The 20,608-nt window shown below is 37.1% G+C and overlaps 1 protein-coding gene across 11 annotated transcripts in view; it reads right to left on the bottom strand.

Moving 5' to 3' along the window:
• Positions 1 to 20,048, bottom strand: part of DYNC1I2 (dynein cytoplasmic 1 intermediate chain 2) — a 29,888-nt gene extending 9,840 nt beyond the window's left edge. Inside the window, exons 1-6 of one of the 11 annotated variants that reach the window (XM_065068728.1) lie at positions 19,669 to 20,035; positions 17,940 to 18,057; positions 15,903 to 16,017; positions 13,484 to 13,574; positions 9,118 to 9,177; positions 7,798 to 7,913 (exon numbers count right to left, since the gene is read on the bottom strand). In XM_065068728.1, the coding sequence (XP_064924800.1) occupies positions 7,798 to 7,913; positions 9,118 to 9,177; positions 13,484 to 13,574; positions 15,903 to 16,017; positions 17,940 to 18,047 (490 nt within the window). In that variant the 5' untranslated portion in view covers positions 18,048 to 18,057; positions 19,669 to 20,035. Of the gene's footprint in view, positions 1 to 7,797; positions 7,914 to 9,117; positions 9,178 to 13,483; positions 13,629 to 15,902; positions 16,018 to 17,939; positions 18,058 to 19,389; positions 19,517 to 19,596 lie in introns of those variants that run through there. The other 10 variants (XM_021291644.2, XM_021291655.2, XM_065068735.1 and 7 more) reach the window with 10 other exon arrangements.
• Between the last annotated feature and the right edge of the window lie 560 nt (positions 20,049 to 20,608).

Genomic DNA, 20,608 nt, shown 5'->3' with positions numbered 1-20,608 from the left:
TACTTAGTTTTGCAGAATATGCATTTCCTGGCTTTTTTCACCCACTTTCTAGAATCAGCTTCTGAAAAGACTATTTTTATTGGTTAAACAGCTATGTCATCTGTTTATAGGGGAACGGCAGCAGGCGTCGTCTGCCGCATGCCTCATCACGAGTAATGAGGCAGTATTCAACAGGAACCAGGCTTGTTTGTTGCAGCCATCTCCCTGACCCAAGTGCAAAGTTATCTAACAAAACAAAAAAGAAGGAGCCACATGCACGCACACAAAAAAGGAGGAAGAAAAAAAAAGGGTGGTCAAGGGATGGGAACCAGCTGCCAAGCCATGGTCCCAGCAGCCCGGCCAGCTGACTAGATAGCAACAACCAGATGGCACTGCTGGGATTGTCTCGCTGCTGCGAGGTGGCAATGGGATGGCACAACATTTTTCTGCCTGACTGCTTCCAATCATGTCTTTCCCCAATGGCAAGCCTGTGCAATTACCAGCACTCCAGGAGGTCTGCAGACAAGCCTTTACCCTGCAAACAAAATACAGCTTGTAGGCCATACCAGCTGCCAAACCACACACATAGTGATAGGTTTAAAGAGGTCTGAATCTTTCTAACTCCATAGTATAGGCAATAAAAATATAACTGTACCTGCAGGAAAGAAAGCTTTAAATGACACTATATAATGCACACAATAATACAAACTCCAACTTAATCAAAATGATAATGACGTATGCCAATCGTACATTACTTGAAATTGAGCGATTTTTACGTTCTGACAAGTTTACAGAACTGGGATAAATGGCATGAATGATTTCAATATATGCTCATACTTTTGAACCAAATGGTGAAGGTTAAAATCTTTCCTTTCAAGGGCCTCAATCAGCCACAAAGGAAAACAGTAATCACTGTCTTTTCAGCCAGCCCAACCGCATTTGTCAGCCCTTTCTCCGTCAATGCAGCCAGAGCAATCAACCTGCCAAACATTCAGAATGGAAAAACAATCTGAAAATACAGGGTATAATGCACCTGCCAGTGAAAATGGCCATTTCAAGAAAAGCTAGTGATCTCAGTGACCCTGCTGAGGAGGCGGTGGTGCAAAGGGGAAAGAACGCGTAAAAGAATTCTTAGTGATCTCCACTCTCTTGCACATTGACACTTCCTTACAAAGCATGCCAATTACAGCTTTTGTGCTACTTAAAAAAAATGAAAGCTTTTTTGGGCAAAATAATCACACAGAGAAACAGAGAGATACTGCTCCTTTTTAGATGGATTCGCTCGTACAGCGGACTAGTAATCTGAAAACTGTGCAACTTGCAGCAATTCTAAAGAATGGTATTCTTAATGTCAAACCACTATAGGCGTGAACACCGATTAATTAAAAAATGTAATAGGAGTTAACACACATGGTTTTGAGAACACCACATACAGGACCAAATATTCACATTAGAGCCGCCTGGACAAACATCTCCCTCTTGTTTGCTCTGCCAATCAATTTTGCAGATTTAAATGATGCCTTCAAATTTTGAAATTTGGTTTTGGGTCACCTCCCATACATTATTCCAGCTTTGAAAGTTCCAAATTAGAAATTTCAGCCCAACCCCCCCATTAGTCATACTACACTGATTCTAAGTACCATTTTCAGTGACAGGAGTCAGATTCTTGTCAAATGCAGATGGTCAACCCCTTAGTGCTAAGTGACCTTCTAATCTACATATTTTATTCAAAAGATCATATAGTTGATTGCTCCTGCCTTTTAATGTTTGAAACATAAATGGCATATATTATACAGAGATCTAAATTCCTTCATAGTACTTTCAGTGCATACAACTAGCTGATATTACTCCATTTAAATGCAGGATACAGCACTTATTTTAATATTCTCAAAATATCAGAGTTGAAATTGAACATGTCATCTCACTGTGATTTATCTGTAACTACATAAATCTAAAATCTTCTCTCTAAAAAAAAAAAAAAAAAGTCATATACAAACTTTCTCATTAAGGGATCTGGAGAAAAAAAAACAAAAAAACCCTACCACCACCACCCAAAAAAACCCCCACATACTCAAGTTCTTAACCTCATTATCCAAAACTAGGATGCTTTCTTATCTGAAACTAGGATGCTTTCTCACAGAAGTTTACAACCTAAAAAGGCAGCGTGAAGCTGTTGAACAACAAAACATAGAAGAATTTTTTGTTTTAGTTACTTCTCCTGTCTCTCCTTTATCTTGAATTGATTTAATAACAAGCCAGGTGCTGGTATTGGCAAGGGACTGGCATAACAATAATATATTATACCCAGCAAACACTGAAAGATTGGACTTCCTATTTCTGAAAAAGTTCCACATCTAGTAAGTGAAGAACCTATGATACAGTGGTGTACTGCATTTATTTCAAGTCAGCTACATAAATTTGGAAACCTTAAAGGCACTGTCTAATTTTGTCCTCCTTACTCACTATTGACTGCAGCTACCGGCATGTTATGCCACTTCAATTGTCAGTATACCAAACACAATTTTGCATTTAAAAATAGCCTGCTAAGACTTAGAAAAGCCATAGGGCCACGAAGACAAGAAATGGGACTCTGTCACATCAACATATTGATAAATATTTATTATAGTATGCTAAGTGATTAACTCCATGTTATTTCTGACAGGAGAACAGAGGATCTAAGTTTACAAACTGAGCAGTAAAGATTGCACAAAAATAGCAGCTACTTTAATAGTGACAAATTTCTCGTTAATGAACGCTAAAAACAGGTTTAATGAACCACTGAATTTTTATTTTGAGTTAACACTGAAACTGTGATGTATTTTGCCAAGACAGAAAGAAAAGCAGTGCTGTAAATTAGGCTGCACCCTGCAATAACACTACTGAGTGAAGTTCCAGTTGTCTGAGTAATCTGTTGCTGCAGAGCAGGTTAATCAAAGTTAAATCATCTGTGAAATGGGTGGCTTTTGTTAAGCTGAATGTCTTCATATCAAGTTTTCCCATCTATATTTCACTGTACATTTAAGGCATGTACAGGATAACACATGAATATATAAGGGTCCATTATTTCTTTTTTTAAATTTTAAAATGTAGAAATGCTTCATTCACTGTAACAGCATCCAAGAAGCCAATCCTATACACCAAATTGTTATTATTTTGCTTAGGTCAGATTTAAAAAGACAAAAATGCTTAATATTTTCATTCTGTGTCTTTGAGATTTCACCAGACAATATTTCACCAAAGAACAGAGCTAATACAGTAACGCTGTCTGCAGTTAGTTGTGATTGCACATGCACAATACTGTACAGCAGCACTAAATAACAAGTATCCCGTTAGCCCCAGAAAAGCCGTAACTGTGACAGCTGAGCAGAATCATATCCCACTATATGTCTATCTTTCTGTGGATTAACTACTGTGAGGACTCATAAAACATCTTTATTGGGTATACTGATGACTAACTTCATTCTACGCAAATTTGAAGAATGAGTTAGCAAATCAAAGGAAGAAATATTATAAAACAGTGCAGTGTAGCAAGAAATACAGATAAGAAAAACAATTAAGCACCAATGATTACAGTGCTGTGTGTGGTAGCCAACATGGAGCCTGCAGAACATTAAGGCATATACCAGAGTTTACATCTGAATTTTATCTCTTGCTGAAACTGGTTCTACTGCCTGCTAGAAAGAAATGAGTGTATGAAGGGAACACAATTTCAAATGTATTTTCAGAGAGGAGATCTGAAAATCTGCTTCCTGATACAGCATGCCAAATAGAAGCTAAATAACAGTCCTAATAACCACTTGACCACACCAACTAAAAAGCATGTCACCAAAATTGGACAATGAGGGAAACAGGCAGCAGTGTTATACACAGCATCACGGGAGGTGAGAAATGGACTCAGAGAGTAGAGAAGGGGACAGCAGAATAAGGACACTGGGGAATGGAGCAGCCTGAACGCAGGATGTTCATGTTGTGATTGTGACAGAAGTTATTGAAGTGTAGTAGTGGTGTAGAGGTGTAGATGCCTAGGCTTACTAGTTATGAAATAAGGAAGAACAGCATTGAGTATGCACAACACTTATCAAGCCAAAATAAATCTGTTTGGTCCCTAAACAAAAATATGGCCATCTTTACTGTATCACAGAAGGATAAACCCCCGCAAAACAGCAACAGGACATGCCAAGAGAACAAGAGAAAAAAAAAAGTATTTTCTGATATATTCCTCAGAAAAATGAACCATTTCTCGATTTAATTTCTTTTACATAATAAAGAAGTTATAAGACTATGACTACTGAAAATCCCAGGGGGCTGGGGAGTGTGTGTGGGGGGAAAAAGTGCTAAAGACATACACGTGTCAGTATTTTCATCAAAGCAAGAAGTTAAGAAGTTTGAGAGCACCAAGACCACCACCCCTGACACCATTTTTTCCTTTTTCCTTCTTCTATATCCTTATTCACTCACTAGTATACATGAGACCTTGAGGAAAGAGCAGCTGTGGGTTGCACCCATCATACAAAAAGACCATAAATCTAGTATTGCAGATTTATCTTCTAAGTCTACTTTGGATGTGGGCATCTTCCTATAAGAACTGTGAAACATGTTTACTAACTTCAACTAATGGGAAAATTTAATAATCCATACTGTTCAGAATACAGTGAACGACTTCATGCTCTGAAGATGACTCCATCTCTAACCACAGAGTGAAACTGACTTCAAGGAGAGATCCTGATTTTATTGTTTTACAATATTATAAAAAGAATCAATCTTCCTAAGACAGGCAGTTTCTCAAATACTTTGAGGTCATAATAAATAAACATACTAGTACTGCAATAAAATAATGGAAGTTATGAGAACTGCTAGCACACTAAATGCCTCCCCTGCCTCAGGAAGCTGTCACATTTCAAAATTAAGAGCTGGGCATTGTGTAAGAGAAAGACAAGGCTATCTACTACTTTGGAGACAACACTTCAAAGTGGTGGGGGTAAAGAAATGTGGAAAAGTCATCATTCCAGCAGTCATACTTTTTGTCTTAGCATAAAGAGGCTATAGTGCCACAAGCACTGAGGCTATCTTCTAGATCTGCCATCTAGGGCTCCATGCAAACTGATCCTTCTTTCATTACAATTGGAGACCCACTGGCTCAAAACAGAGAAGCTTCTTATTTGCAAGACCGCGGAAGGGAGTTACTTAACATTTTAATATTGTCTAGGATGGTGCAACATCTGAACTATACAGAATCATGAACATGTGAACTTAGTCTACCTTCTCTGACTACAGAGTTTTGTATTTCTCAACTTCCAAATGGAGTCTTTTTTGTCAATTTCTAAGATAAGTGACCTTCACATTTTAAATCCAGAACCATTCAGGTGAAAGGTACTTATTATTTAAATGTAACTGTTTGTTAACACGGAATCAAAACAAGGCATCTCCAAAGGCCAACTTTAAGTTGAGGACATGAAATCTCCAGCACGTAACTATAATTTTGTTTGTGTTGCCACAAATATTTCTATGACAATTAGGAACTGTTTTAGTTTAAAACAAGTTTACTCCTACTTTCTACCTGTCCCACCAGACAGATTGGTTGTAGTTTAAATGTTTCCTAATTCAGCTTACAATATAACTACATAACCATTGTGGCACACAGAAGTAGAACAAAGAAGATTGCATTTTAGTTTTTTGGTGTATGGTGTGTGGGTTTTTTTTGTTTCCCCCACCCATATCAGCGTTAGCACAATTCAGCCTACAGCACAAGTGGACCTAAACCTGCAGAAGAACTACATAGCGTATCTAATAAAATTCCCTCTATTTTCCTTTGTTTAAAAGCACAGCTCCAACAGCATTGTAAAAATCTCAAGATATGATAACTAAGAAAGGTCTAGTTCACTTTATTTTATAAGGAAATGTGAACACTGAATCTAACCAGACATAGAACTTGTTGCTGTACAAGGGAGCTACTGAGGATTACTTGTATGTGTAAATTCAGTTGCAAGCTCAACTTTCCAGTGTGCTTTAAGATTATCTTTAGTTTACAGTATAACCTCTAAAATAAATAAATTAAAAACACAGGAACTGAGATTGTGAGAAGAAATAAGAATCAATGAGATCCATTCTATCTAATTCTAATGTATATAATTGCACTCTAAAAATTCAGCATATTTCTTCTGACAATTGTTTTAAAGGCTTCAAAGTTTTCTCCCCATAATAAAAATCTCTCACCTAGTGACTCCTTTATTTTGGAGGCAACAAGATTTATTGTTTTCAAACTTATGTCCTATTTCAGATGTCATCATAAATTCTGAATGTAGAGCTCAATTATGAATGTATTTAGGCAATCTTAAGACAGACCTTAAAAAGATCCTCAATACTGAAATGATGAAAAGCATCTGTAAGTGACTTTTGTGAAGTACATATATATAAAATAATGCTGATAGCCTTCAAGAAAACAGTGCTGTTTTTAAGGTGGGATGGATCAGGAGACAACATCTGCATTGAGAGAGCTTTCTGGTAAATGCAGAAATACAGATGACCCATCTTTCCAACTCCACTACATTAAACCTCAACTACACTCTATCTACTGAGTGTGAAACTAAGATCATACAACCCCAGGCATTTTCCACTGACAGCAGGCAGCAGAAGTAAAACTCTTCAAGCACAAACTATGAGCTAAGTCTTCAGATTCCATTAATTTGACACAAAGGAGGAAAAAGAACCTGAGGGATTGGAGAACGGAAAAGGTAAGGGCATGGGAGAAATGAAAGCAGGAAAACACCAATCGCCTATCTGTGCCAGGGATGCAGGTAAAAATGAAGAATGGAAAAGAAATGCAATTAGAGAAGAGCATTATTCTAGTTCACTGAATAATGAAGTTTGAAAGATCCGGTTTGTGTTCTGAAGAAACATTGATCCCTTACACTGGATACGCAGAGATAAGGGAAGAAACTTCTCAACATGAACTATTGTTGCAATTTACTTTCTTTTCCTCCTCTCCCCACCACACTTTAACTCATTCACAGTGTCATGTGCACCTAGTGAAACTTGACTAAGTGACACACTCCAGACAAGAGTAGCACATTGATGTAGACTGGAGCAACAACAATTTTGCATCACTTGTATTACCCTTTACACATATTAAACAACTAAAGATATTTCATTATGGAACTACCTACAAACTAGGTCAAGATTAGTATTTTCATTTGCAGCTAAACTCAACGCTTCAACATTGAAAAGCGAATTTTTTAGCCAACTATGTTTTCTCCTGAAAAACTCCTTTTCTGAAAAGGAAACGAGTCATGACTGAAAGAAAGCATACATTCAATTGCTGAGAACAGAAACTGCATGGGGTAATAAAAAAATTAGCTGCTTCTTTTAAAACTCAGTGTATAAGCTCTGGGTATAAAATCCAAATTCTTTAAAAGCTGGGGGATTTAGTTGCTAGGTTTGTTGTAAGGATACACAGCCTTCAAGTAAGTTGTGTGTGGATTCTTAAATATCATAAATGCAAGATATATCCCACTTTTATTTATCAGTTGTCAGCTAATTAAGCAACTTGGTGTCTAATCTGAGCATTTACTAGGAGTGGGAAAATACTACGTGTTAGTAATACGAGCAATTTTAAACAACATGCAAAATGACAGTAACACTCTTAAGCAAGAGCTATGTGAATTTAATAATAAAATTTGTATCAATTATCTCACAGATCAACCTTCATTCTACCTTATTAAGTTTCAAGATCACAAGTGCTGGTTCTAATTCAGTCAGTTATCATTATTATATTAAGAAAAAAATAAAAATAACTTCAGTAGTAACAAGTTAACCATTCACCTTCCTTTGGCTGAGTCATAACAGGTGTTTGTGTCTCCTTCGTATAAGTAACAATTTCTCGAGGAGGAAAGTCAACTTGAGTAATTTTGGCCATTCCAAGTTTAACAGGTCCACGTCTAAATAAAATTAATAGAGAAATCAGAAAAAAATATTTAACTTTATGAATTACATCACATTTTGCCTAGAATAATACCCAAGCCATCATGTCACAGCACTGCTTAGTCAAACCCAGTAAAAACTTAACTGTGAAGAAGTCACATGATTATGACTAACATAATATTATAATTACCGTTTAAAGTCAGCAGCTATTTATATATCTGCAACAGAAAATACGTGCAAATATATATACGAATTATAGGATACAATTTGAAAGTTTTGTTCTGTGTGGTTGACTTGGGTACTGTTATATAGATGACATCCCTGTTTTCAGTGGAAAAGATCTGCTCGCACGAGTCGTGTTTGTACAGCAATGGTTCTAAGAATTTAAAGCTTAAAAAACAGCTTAGTGATTCTGAAGGAAAAAGCATTTTCTAGTCCCTTTAACTTTGCTGCCCTTTTTTGTCTACCTCTAAGATACTATTTCGAATGCAGAATTGGAAGTCTAATCTGAAACTCACACACTGACACATTATTTATCCGTAATACATTGCTCCACAATATGATACTGAAAATCTCTGAGCGTTCTAACTTGAGCTTATGGGAGATGCCATAAATGCAGATATACCCAGTATCAAACTACAATGCATAATATACTTCCAAAGACCACAAAACATTGTAGCTTCCTATAAAAGCTAATTTCAGTATGTATTGTAGTAATACTGCAATGATCCAACAAAAATTTACCTGTATCAAATTTAGTTTTTTATCTACCCCTTTCTTAAGATAAAAGCAAAAGAAAGAGTAATCCCTTTTGAAAGGTTTGGGTGGGCAGAATCATAATTCTTTTAACACAATATGGGCTTTAGTTAATACTTATAATGACCTACAGCTTTTATAAACATATTTATAAGAAAAGATTGGAGTCACTGTTTTTAAATACAGTTATTCTAAGCTCTTTATTTTAAAGAATTGACTTAAGTTTACATTTGCCAACAGCTCAAGGAACAACATGAATAAGTTTTGCTATTAGAAATTAGCATCTTATATATATTAATATAAAATTTTTCCACTGCAAGCAAACTGCACTAAGTCTAGAGACAGTGAATTCCTGTTTCAGAACAGTCTCCTAATAATAACTTGAAGTCTTAAAGAAACAATAAGCTCTTATACTTATTATGCATAAGCACACAAAAGAGGGAATATAAGAAATCTATGCAATACCCCAGATCGGAATCAGAGTGGAGCTGAAGAACTGATGGATCAGTATCCCAATGCAGCGTCCTGACACCCCAGGTTGAACAATCATGCAGCATTAGCAAAAAAGGCCAGAGATTAGTGAAGCAAATACACACTATGAAATGCTAGAGTTACAGTAAGCTTATAGTTATTTCATTGTTCACAAGAAACAAAGCAATGTAACATCAGGTAAGGGAAATTCAGCAAACATTCAGTGCAATAATACATGCAGTAAATACAAAAGTTAAAAAGCAAACACAGAATTCAGAGCTATTAGAAAGAATTAAGTTACTTTAAAGGTTGAAAGTTAAAGATCTGCAAACAAATGTAGCCTTTATGAGAGGCAAATAAAAATATTTAAAATACTGACAAGAACCATCAAAAACCCCTTTTAAAATCTGTTTGGATTTGTTCATGTCATATGAAGACAGATTTGTTAACGTAATGCAATCTTGCCCAGAGCAGTAAATACGTGGAGGAAACTGTCATACTGGTAAAGGAAATGAGTCAACACATAATCCTTTTGGTAGCAGGGCAAAAACACATTTCCACTGGGATAGAGAACTGCTAGAGTTTCCCAGATGTGACATTGCAGTAATTATGGGTTAAGCACTGCCTTGGGCTTGTAAGTGTCATCTGATTTGGAGCCAACTCCATTTAAGATATGTAAATCTATTAGAAATAGTGGGCTTTATATTAATAGCGCATTTCAAAGTCACGTGGAATAATGAACAGAATAAATTCATTTCAAGTCACTTTTATATCAGAAGAAATATGAAGGGGGAAATAAATCTTCCCTCTCCCTTCATTTTTAGCCTTCATCCCCTCTCCATGAGTTTTCTTTTAGCCTACTGCCTGCTATCAGGTTTAGGCAGAATTTTAAAACAAGCTTTTAAGAGAGATTAACAGATGAACACACATGGTTTTTCTGAAGTTCTTAGATGTTATTATATATACATTTTTAAAATTATGTTTTGTGATAAATTAAAAAATTAAAAACTATGTAATGTTTTACTATGGTAAGTCAATAAAGGGTAATTTTCCATTTCCATCCCATACATGGTAATGTTCTTATAAACCAGGTGCAGAATTCTTAAAGGTAAATTTGATCTCAAAAATGAACAGACAATCCCATAACACCTAAATATGGGCGTGTCACGCACTTGTTCTTGTACCAAGCAGACGTTAGAATAATAATTAATTATAGTTTAATTAAGAACTACAAAGGCTTCATATTCAGGCTATCTCTCTACATAACTGCTGTTGCATCCACAGCAATAGCTTAACACTGAAATCTCTAAGACATTTCCCTATCTTTTGTGCATCAGAAGACACATCATTTTACCGTGCCTGGGACTTCAGGGTGAAGATTGTCCATGTGTTCTTCAGTCATGCATTTATTAAAAAAAAAAAAAAAAAAGGCAAAACCAAACCACCATCCCCAACATTCATGTGGCTCTGCAAAGGATGACTTATCTACAGATCCAAATGCTGCGTTATCACAATACTTGTCAAACATTTTCTCAACTTTTTCAATCCTACTTGAGAGGAACTTGGGGAAAAGGCTACAAATTTAAGTCTCTAATTTTTGTGCCTGCTTAAGACCTCGCCCTTCCTAAAGTTACTTTCCTGCTCTCAAAGCATTCTTTTGACTTTCAACAGTTGCTTAGTGGTACCAGGGACAGTCTGCCTTTTAAAGTAGTTCACGTCAACAAGCAGTACAGGATATGCAGTTAAATCTCATATATATTATTTTAAAATAAAGATAACATTCTGAGATAAAGTTCACCTATTAAATGTGTATCAAAATGATGTAAAATACTGTTCCTTTTGCTTTCCATATATGTGTCATGCCTTAAGTTAAATGAGTTTATCTAAAGCTTCAGTGAACTGAAGTTCCAATTCTTCCACATACTTCTATTCTTCCACAACTTCTCTGTATCCAGGCATATTCCTAATGCTTCCTATACCTCTACAAAATATTTTCTGCATTTGAACTAATTCAATGAGGTATCCAACTAACCTAAAAGTAAGCAACTGTATTAATTTGCAGTCTTGAGCTTGTACTCTTAACTGAGGAAAAGAGAGAACAGTATCAAACAGGGAACCAAAACTCTTTACTGATGAAAATAAAGCAAAACAGATGGAAGTAACAGCAGGAACACAGTCTGAACACTGCTCTACTAATTACTAAAGTCAAGTCACTGGCAAGGTTCAGCATCATAGAAAAGACCCAATTAACAAAAGATATTATCTTTGTAAAATATAGTTGCAGCACAACTAGAGAACAAATGGCAACAGACCAAAATAAATAGGAACTGAAATAATACACTAATATGAAAGGGTTTAAGATTATAGAGCATAGTGGAACAACTTGGGCTTTCTAACACACGTCCTATTGATACAAAAGTCACCTGTGAAATGCCAGGTATAACGCTAAGGGTTATCACGCAGTCCAGCTTTTCCCATTAACTTTCACGTTCATGTGTACGTTACATTAGGAACGTTGTACAAACTTGTGCTAATAGACCAGGACACAGACATCTGTTCTCCAGGGGAGGGGAAGAATGTTATCTGCTGGCCAGAGAATAAGCAACAAGACTCTAAATGCGATTCTATGCAACTTTCAATTTAGCTATACATTCATACCTCTACACCTTCAAGACCACAATCTTTTTATGCTTTCATATCTGGGAAATCATCAAGAAAGAATTAGTTTTAAATGTGTGAAGCTATAGAGGCTTAGGATACGAGTTCTCAAGCTTCATAAGAAAATCAATGCATACAACTGTATGTTACTACATCCAAAGAACATACAATCAGAGAGTACAGTACACCTATCAGGTGGAGATAAATTCAGTACACAACGCAGTGTTCAGTTACCGATAGTGTTTCATACTGAATTTAAATTACCTAGGAATATTTTTTTTAAATGCCACCAACAAATAATTCTTGTTTTTTCTTCTAGACAGTGAATTTAAATATAAAATTACAATTTAATAAGCAATAATCACAGATTTCAAATAATTGAAAATTTGCTTGTTACTCAGTTAAGGAGCAATTATATTGGTTCTTTATTAATATGACAAGTGAACTTCAGTTGCATACTGAATAAGACATGCACAAGATCACAGCTCAGCACTGTTAAAAAAAAGCCTGGGTTCATATCTACTGCGTGATGTATTCTCTCTGCTTTAGTTTAATGGTTGCTATTTAGAAATAGGCATATTGTAACCTTTATTCAGGTCACTAAAATCTGACTATGTTCAGATTAAGATTGTATATTGTTATACATCCATAATCCAGACACATACAAGATGTTACTGCAGTCTTTTAAAAAGATGTTTCAAAGTGGTATAAGTACTCACTCTCTCTAACACAAATACTCATATGAGCACAAGAGTAACTGATGATAACTGCTTTAGTTACTGCACTAAAACTAAACCTCATTCACAATGCATACTCAGTAAATTAAGTACATGAACTTAATTTGCTGAGAAAATATAAGTTACCAAAATTAATTAGGCAAATAGTGCTCTTATTCGCAGACTGTGCATGGGAAACAGTAGCAATAACCTTTGGAAGTAGTATTTCCAACCTCATCACGCATATATCGCCACTTCAAATTCTTAGTTTAACAGAAATGTTCATCTGACTCTCTTTAGAGCAGCATTTCTCAAACAGTCATGCACAAAAAAAAGGTCAAATTGATGTGGCAAGTACTGGAACTGAAAAAAAAAAGAAAAAAAAGCTGTGGCTGTACTAAGATGGTGCTGTTCGCTATGTTTTGGCCAAATGAGAGAGATTGTGAGTGGCACAGTTGTACTAAAGGGATGGCTGTAAAGTGAAATAATGAGAAATACTGTTCTGAGTAGGGAGAGAGAAGAAAAAAAAAAAAAAAAAAACAGAAGAAAGGTGAAGTTTGTAGACAGTATATTTTATTAGACCAACTAAACTAGACAGAATAGAGGAAAAAAGGAAATAGCCAACTATCCATATACAGCCTCCTTTAGAAAAAGCTGAGAAGACCCCAGAAGTTGGACTTTGCCAGTTTTCTATTGTTCTGAGACAACCATGCTTACAAGAACATTACCACAAGACACTCACACTCATTTTACTTTAAACTTGCACGTTTAAACAACTCCAGGTTAACGTTGGAAATTTCAAATCTGGAAGAGTAGTTGCATTTCAAATTTTAAAGTAAAGTACTTCTGTATAAAACAGTCACTATTCACAATTTCACTAACACTGTAGCCTCATACTATTATGTTATAATCCAGTAATTAACCTTTATTTCTTCTAAAGCTTAATTATTCAGAACGTGAGTATTAATCAAAGGAATATGACATACCTAGATCCAACAGCGCCATCACCAGAGTCCTGGCTCCCAGCCTCACTTGGCGTACTCACAGATTTGGAAGACGGAGAGGTAGGAGGAGGGACTAAATAGTGAAACAGACAGGTATCCGCTGTTACTACTCGCAGAGGTTGCACAGCTTAGGATGTTTTCAAATTAATTTAACATGAAGTATTAAAAAAAAAAGTGATGGCAAACAAAAAATACATGAATGAAAATGAACAGTAGAAAGAGAGGGGAAAAGACAATGTTAAAAATTCATGCTGGACTTTCATGCAACTGTTTGGCATTTATGCATCTGGAGCATACAAAAAGGCATGGAGGGAAAGACATTTGAGAGAAAATGAATTGAAAATATATTTTTAAACTGAACTTCTGACAAATGATGGCATCAATTTTCAAAGGGTAACTTCCACTAAATTACGTTGCTTAAACATAAAAGGAAAATAGCTGTTAATATAGCTTTCACAACAGTTTTTCCTTAAAAATTAGACTTTGAATGTATATATCTGGTGGTCTTGTTTCAAAATATATAATCACTGAAGCATGGACCAAAAAAAAGTGGCTTTGGCATACAGCATATTCTAGTTTGAATCAAATCAACATAAAACCCGCGCACTACAACAGTTTTTAGTGTTGGGTTTTGGGTGATTTTCATGCTTTCTTTTTATTTGACAAACAGTCTAGTAACGTTATAATGGAACTTTTTCTTACAAGTCAGTTAATTTTCAGATGAAGACTGCAATTACTATTTCAAAAGCAACATGTTTTTGGAACTGACACATAATAGTGAATGATATCATGCAATCTGATACAAACACAAAGCTATTTTGATATTTCTTTCAACTTTTCTTCTAAATAATGAAACTCATTATTTAACGAAACTTAACTTTATGCTTAAGAATCAAGGTGTGTATTGAAGGTCTTTACATGTATCATGTTTCAGCAATATGCAAAACATTCATAGAACATATTCACTCCTTAGCAACCCTTAGAAAGGACCTTTAATCAATGTATGTAAATTGGTATCCACTCCATCAGGGGTCAGGCAAGCGAGAATTCTGAATTTAGGTTTGCACCATTTCTAAAGAATTTCCTGAAATCACAAGTATATCGTGAATTGTGAAGAATGCTTCTATCCCATCCCATCCCAAATGAGACACATGACTCTGGCTGACAAAAATTCTACCCTAAATTTACAAAACCAGAGTGAATACTTCAATTTATTAAAAATTCATCCCTCCTACAGGAGAGACTTCGGTAAAAGTCTACAGTTATACTTCATAAACTCATACACACACTTAGACTTTCTACTAAATATGGCTATACTTATATAAATAAGAATATATAAATATATATTCTTCAACTCATTGCCATCTACTGAATTATTTCCACTGACAGAAATGCTCGTAGGCCTTAATATTCCTATATTATTGTTGTACATTATCAGAAATTATGACATTTTAATGTCACCCTTTCTTAATCAAAAAGGTGACATTAGAAGCATATCTTGTTATCATGTACCCAAGTCAGTCAGCTCTATCTAGCAGTAAGCATGGCCAAAAGAATCCAGCAGCTTAGGTCTGATGCTACAGTGCCCTCGTGTGGCAGACACCAGTTTCAATAAAGTCCTCCTGTTAGCGCAGTGAAACCTAAAGGCCATGAAAAGATGAAACAAAATTCCACCAACAGGGGGTTCAACTATAATACCTTCTTGAAAGTTACTTCGTTCACTAACTTCTGGCTTCTTATATAACAAGTATGGTAGATATCAAAAGCATACTTCTGTAAGAGAGCTACCTCCCTCTGGCAGTTAACAGGACAGTAATTCCTTTAAGCATTTTTAATACACTTTTTCTATGACGGAATCTAATCTCAAGCTATCCACCATTAGGTTGTTAAAGATGCAGAAAAGAAACAAGCCAACTCTGTACAAAATAATCAGAATTAAAATTTGGCTTTATGAAAAAGAGAGAAAAAAATATAGAAGAATAATGAGCAGGGAAAATAGGGGGAAAGAACAGCAAATACATGATATTTGTCTATTTTAAGTAAATACTCAAAATAATTCACTAAGTGTAAAACAAATTTTACAAAATAGAACTAATAATGTGTAATGAAGCACATCACTTGACATTTATAACAGAGATCATGCAGGACAAAGTAGTAAAAAAACAGACATATATACCCCAAACATAGTGGCCAGAGAATTTTCATGTTATTTATATAAACACTACAATTCTAACAAAAACAAACAAAAAACACTACCACCACAAAACTCCCCAAAAGATCTACCCCCAAACAAAACAAAACAAAAAAGCCAAACAAAAAAACCCAACCAAACTAAAAAACCACACCATCACAAACCAACCAACCCCAAACACTTATTTCAAATGAATATTAACATCCCTACCAACAGGTGACTCAGGTGTCAGCCCCATGCTCTGAAGCAATGCTTCAGCTTCTCTTCTCTTCTTTTCAAGATCAGATTCTTCTTGTACAGGAAGAACTTCTTTCTTCTGATCAGTCTAAAAAATAATCCAATAATTAAGTTATAGCATTCAACAGGTATTAAAAACTCCTTCATTTAGTTTGAGATCTCATAGATTCCTTTAAGCTACTGACACCTAGTATCACATAGATTAGATATTTGACTTTATAGAAAGGACCATCAGAAATACTAAAGTAAAAACCAGAAAGGAATCACAAAATCTTGTAGTTTTGGTACTGTCTTTACAAGACACACATAACATTCAAAAAATGTCTTCTTGTTTGCCAAAGTAACTGACCGTAAGATCAAGAATACCTTTTTTTTACTAATGCTAACCACTGTAAAAGTGAAAGACTGGAGGGTAAAAAAGTATTACGTACCTGTGAATAAACATATTTTAAGGACACAGTCATATTGTTCCAATTTTGAAGAGTTAATAATCATATCAAAGAAAACGCTATAGGGTTAGAATGACAGTAAGAGACACCCCTCTTTGGTCAAAAAAGCATTAGGACACTTGGCTAGACAGAGCACATGTTAAAGTATGTAGCAATTAAGAAAAAATGTGTAAGATGTAAAAGTGGTGATTGTCTATGTGTGCATTTTAAGCTCTTTTTAAAACAAAAAGATTAACAAGCTGTTCAGTGAGACAGATTTCTTTTAGACCTTAGGTTTCACCAAAAAAATGTTCTTAAAAAACTTAGCAGTACCTTCAAATTTACAGGGCATTTAAGTAGTTTTCTTTAAGTTGTATTATTACCCACTAGATTTCAAGAAAAAAAAACAAAACAAAAATTACACCCCTATTCCCATCATTCAGAAATAATGCAAGCTCTGCTGTGCAAGATGCTCAACACTCCGTATCTTTCCACACTCACTCAGCTACTCATTCGGTTACAAAAATACAATTCATAGTTAAAGGTGTTCACAAATCAGTCATTGGCAAGTGAATATTTTTGTAAATTGAAATTGGTTATATAAGTCTTTAATGGAAGCAGCAAAATCTAGACTAAGCTATTCTACCTCTATGCCATTATTAAAGGCTAGTTGCTCCTGACATGACTACACATCATGCTTCTAATCTACTGCACATTTCCATTTAAAAAAGCAGGTTCTCAACTGATGAAGATAATGCATCACATGTGGAATCTCAGATACATGCCACACATCGTTACAAGATCATCAGAACACAATTTGACATATTTCTTTCTCTTCGTTCAAATCATGTAGCTGTCAGCTGCCCAGTATTCAGTCATATGCTAATTTATAACACCTATAAGATCATCACCAAAATACAGAGGAGTCTTGAAAAAGCACCACAGAAAACCAAAACATTCCATGAAAAATTTAATCTATGAGGTATAATCTGCATTCAGGAGAAACACATTAATAAGTCACTGATTGTCACATACTTTAGCAGAGAGAAATCCAGAAGACTGTTAACAAACCAAGTCTAACACACAGTAACATATACATCCTGAGTGTTGCTCTGACTTTGAAATTCAGGCTAAAGATCAGTCAAAGAGCAGACAAATGTATCACATTGTACAATAATAATACTGACAAAACTCTTATGGACATCCTTGGAACTGCACTTCAGAAATTAGTTCTTTAAATAACACCACCACAATGCATTAGGCAGATCCTTTGTGCAATATGTCACAGTCAGTTGATTAATTATGTCCTGTGCACACAAGCAGCTTTAGAAATCCAAATTTTATGCATGTGTAGGGTTTTTTTTTAAATCAAAATCTAACTTAGCATATGGTTAAATCTAGAGAAAACAGTAGATATTTGTTTTTATGAGAAAACAAAAATGCTATATTTGCACAAACAACCGACCATTAAACAAACACTCCCTGAAAAACATGTAGCAAATGACTAAGTGAACATACCTTCAAATTTTGGGCAAGTTACATATGCAAACTGTCAAATTTCAAAGAGAAAATTATTTCTTACTTCTTTTTTTTTTCTTTCTTCCTCCTTTCTTTTCTTCTCCTCTCTGATTTGAGCTAATCGTTGCTTCTTGCGCTCCAACTCCGCCTTCAGTTCACTTTTGTCAGACATGGCTGAAACACTGACCAACACAAATCATACCACTGTTTTTAGTTCGGGGTTTTGTTTTGGTCTTTTTAAGATAGGAGCTTTACTTTAAATACGCAATGATTAAAGGAAATATACTAGTTTACTACAACCGAAACTTTGAAAAGTCTTAAAATATTAAAAAAAAAAAACCAACACATTCCTATTTCCACATTTCCTTCATTTAATGCATTCTCAATACTAAAGCAACTGATTTTTAACAGACAGAACTATGATATGGTGACAGCATCCATTCCTAAGGTAGTTCTGACACTGTTTGAAGGAAATGCTTTGAAAGAAACATTAAGGCCCAAAGATGGGGCCATCTGATCTTGCCATATAATTCTATACAGCTACAGAGCCAACTATGAAACTGAAAGCAACAACATTACCAACACAATACCCTGTACTTTTCACTTCAACAAATTAAATAGCAGTAGGTAAGCATATATCCTTCTATATACAGTTGTATTAAAATAATATATTTAAATAATATAGACATAAAAACAGATTTATTAAAATATTTAGTAGGATTACTATAAATTGCAAGGAAAAGTAAGTACAAATGCAATGGCCAGAAAAAAAACCCTGTAAAATATGTCCATTATCAATTTTCCCCAAAACATTTTGTACACAAAAATTCTACAAAAAGTTATGCTACTTAATTAACTTAATTAAATGCAGATAATAAGGTCAACAATAAACAAAAGGTGAAAAAATAACTTCAGATCTTAAGAAATATTTAGAACACAGATATGAAAAACTTTGTGAATGGACTGAGTGAATAAAAGCTTAATTTTACTGTTTGTAAGCAAATCCAAGTCAGTAAAGCAAGTGCAGAAATGGTTCTACAACAGAAAATAGATATATAAATACGCTAAGCTTGATAACAAAAATACCAATTAAGCATTAGTAATATAACTATTAACTAATCCTAAATTAAGTATACCTGCAAGTGTCTGCATAGCACATCTAAGCACAGAAAAGAACGCAAAATGACACAAGCCTCATACATCTTCCCCAGCATACTCAGTAGTATGTAAATTGGGACAAACGTATGTGTTCCTCCATGTTGTCTGCAAACATTTAAGTGCTCACAAATAAATAAACCCCCTATTGTCGGCATTTTCAAGTGGCATTCCCGTGTCGCTTTGTAACAGCTCTGGGAAGCCGCGTTGTCACCACAGCACCCCATCCGCTTTCCTGAGACCGATCCGGGAGCGCAGGGCGGCGCAGCCCGAGCCCGCCCGCTCCGCCGGCAGGTGACCGCGACACGAACCAGCTGCCGCCAGGAGCCCGCTCCCCACCCCGATCCCCCCGGGCCTACCGGGCCGGGAGCCGGGCAGCGCACACCCGCCCTGACAAGACCCTGCCGCACCCTACAGCCCGGGAGGAGGCGGCACCACCGAACACCGGGCCCGCCCGTACCCTCTCCCACTTATTGAGGGCCGAGCCTCGGCGCGGGCCGCCCCCGGTCCCACCCTGCTGCCGCGCCCCTCAGCCGACAGGGCGAGGCCGAAAGGAGGGTCCCCACCGAAGGCAGCGGTGCGGAGCCGGCGAAGCAGCGGCCCCGGGGACAGCTCTGCCGGTGCGGGACCCCGCGCACCTGTCAGCGGGAACTCCTGCTGCTCCAACCGCCCCTCGGCCACCGCGCGCCGCTTCCGCCGCTTCACAAAGGCGCCGGCAGCTGACAGGCAGCCGACTACGGCGGGCGCTGAGGCTCAAACCAGCTCTGAAGGCGTTGCGGGATGCGCAGGAACTTCCAGGAACTGCGGAAGGACACGGAGGCCGGTGAGGAAGCGCAGTGAGCTCAGACACTCGCTCGCGCCGTCAAGGGGAGCGGTCTCAAGAGAATTCTCGCGGAGAACGGGCGCGAAGCGGCGCGGGGATGGGATGCCTCCAGAGCCCTGACAGCGAACCCCGCCTGTGCAGCGCCGCTGAATCAGCGTTGAGAACAACGACGCCCAGCATGCAACGCGCCCCACTAGGTGGGCCTCGTCCTCAGCGCCCAACGGAGTGAGTGGGGCGCGGCCGCGCGTTGCATGATGGGAGCTGTAGTCTTTTCGAAGGAGGCGCATCGGCGGCGACCCGCGGCCGCGGGATCTGGGAAGCGAGCGCCGCCGCGTGCCAGGCTTCCAGCGGCTCCGCGCGCATGCGCGTTCCGCAGTGATTAGCTGGAAGGGGCCGTTGAGCGGCTCGCGCGGCGGGAGCGCAGGGTGTCGCTACGTAACACAGCAAACCCGTGTGCCTCTTGTTGGCGTCCTCGGCACAAATCACACCTGCAGGAGGCTCAGACTGAGTGTCTTTTTTTCCTTTCTCCACTCTGTCCAAGTGGTTTAGTGCTGATAAAGTGCGATACAATCCTGATGCCACTGTGCGGGTCCTTCCGAGGAAGGTGCTCACCAGCCGTGCTGGGGTGACACAGGGTCCCACGTCCTACAATCAGCTCTTTCCCTCAGGATTTGCCCATGTTTTGCGTATCTCTTGTGGCTGGCAGTTTTCTCTCACTCTGGTTAGAAATGGAGAGATGTGCAGATTGCTGATGG

Source organism: Columba livia, chromosome 7 (genome assembly GCF_036013475.1).
Source record: "Columba livia isolate bColLiv1 breed racing homer chromosome 7, bColLiv1.pat.W.v2, whole genome shotgun sequence".
Taxonomy (NCBI): Eukaryota; Metazoa; Chordata; class Aves; order Columbiformes; family Columbidae; genus Columba; species Columba livia.
The sequence above is the reverse complement of the archived record's forward strand: the minus strand, read 5'-3'. Positions and strand labels throughout refer to the sequence as shown.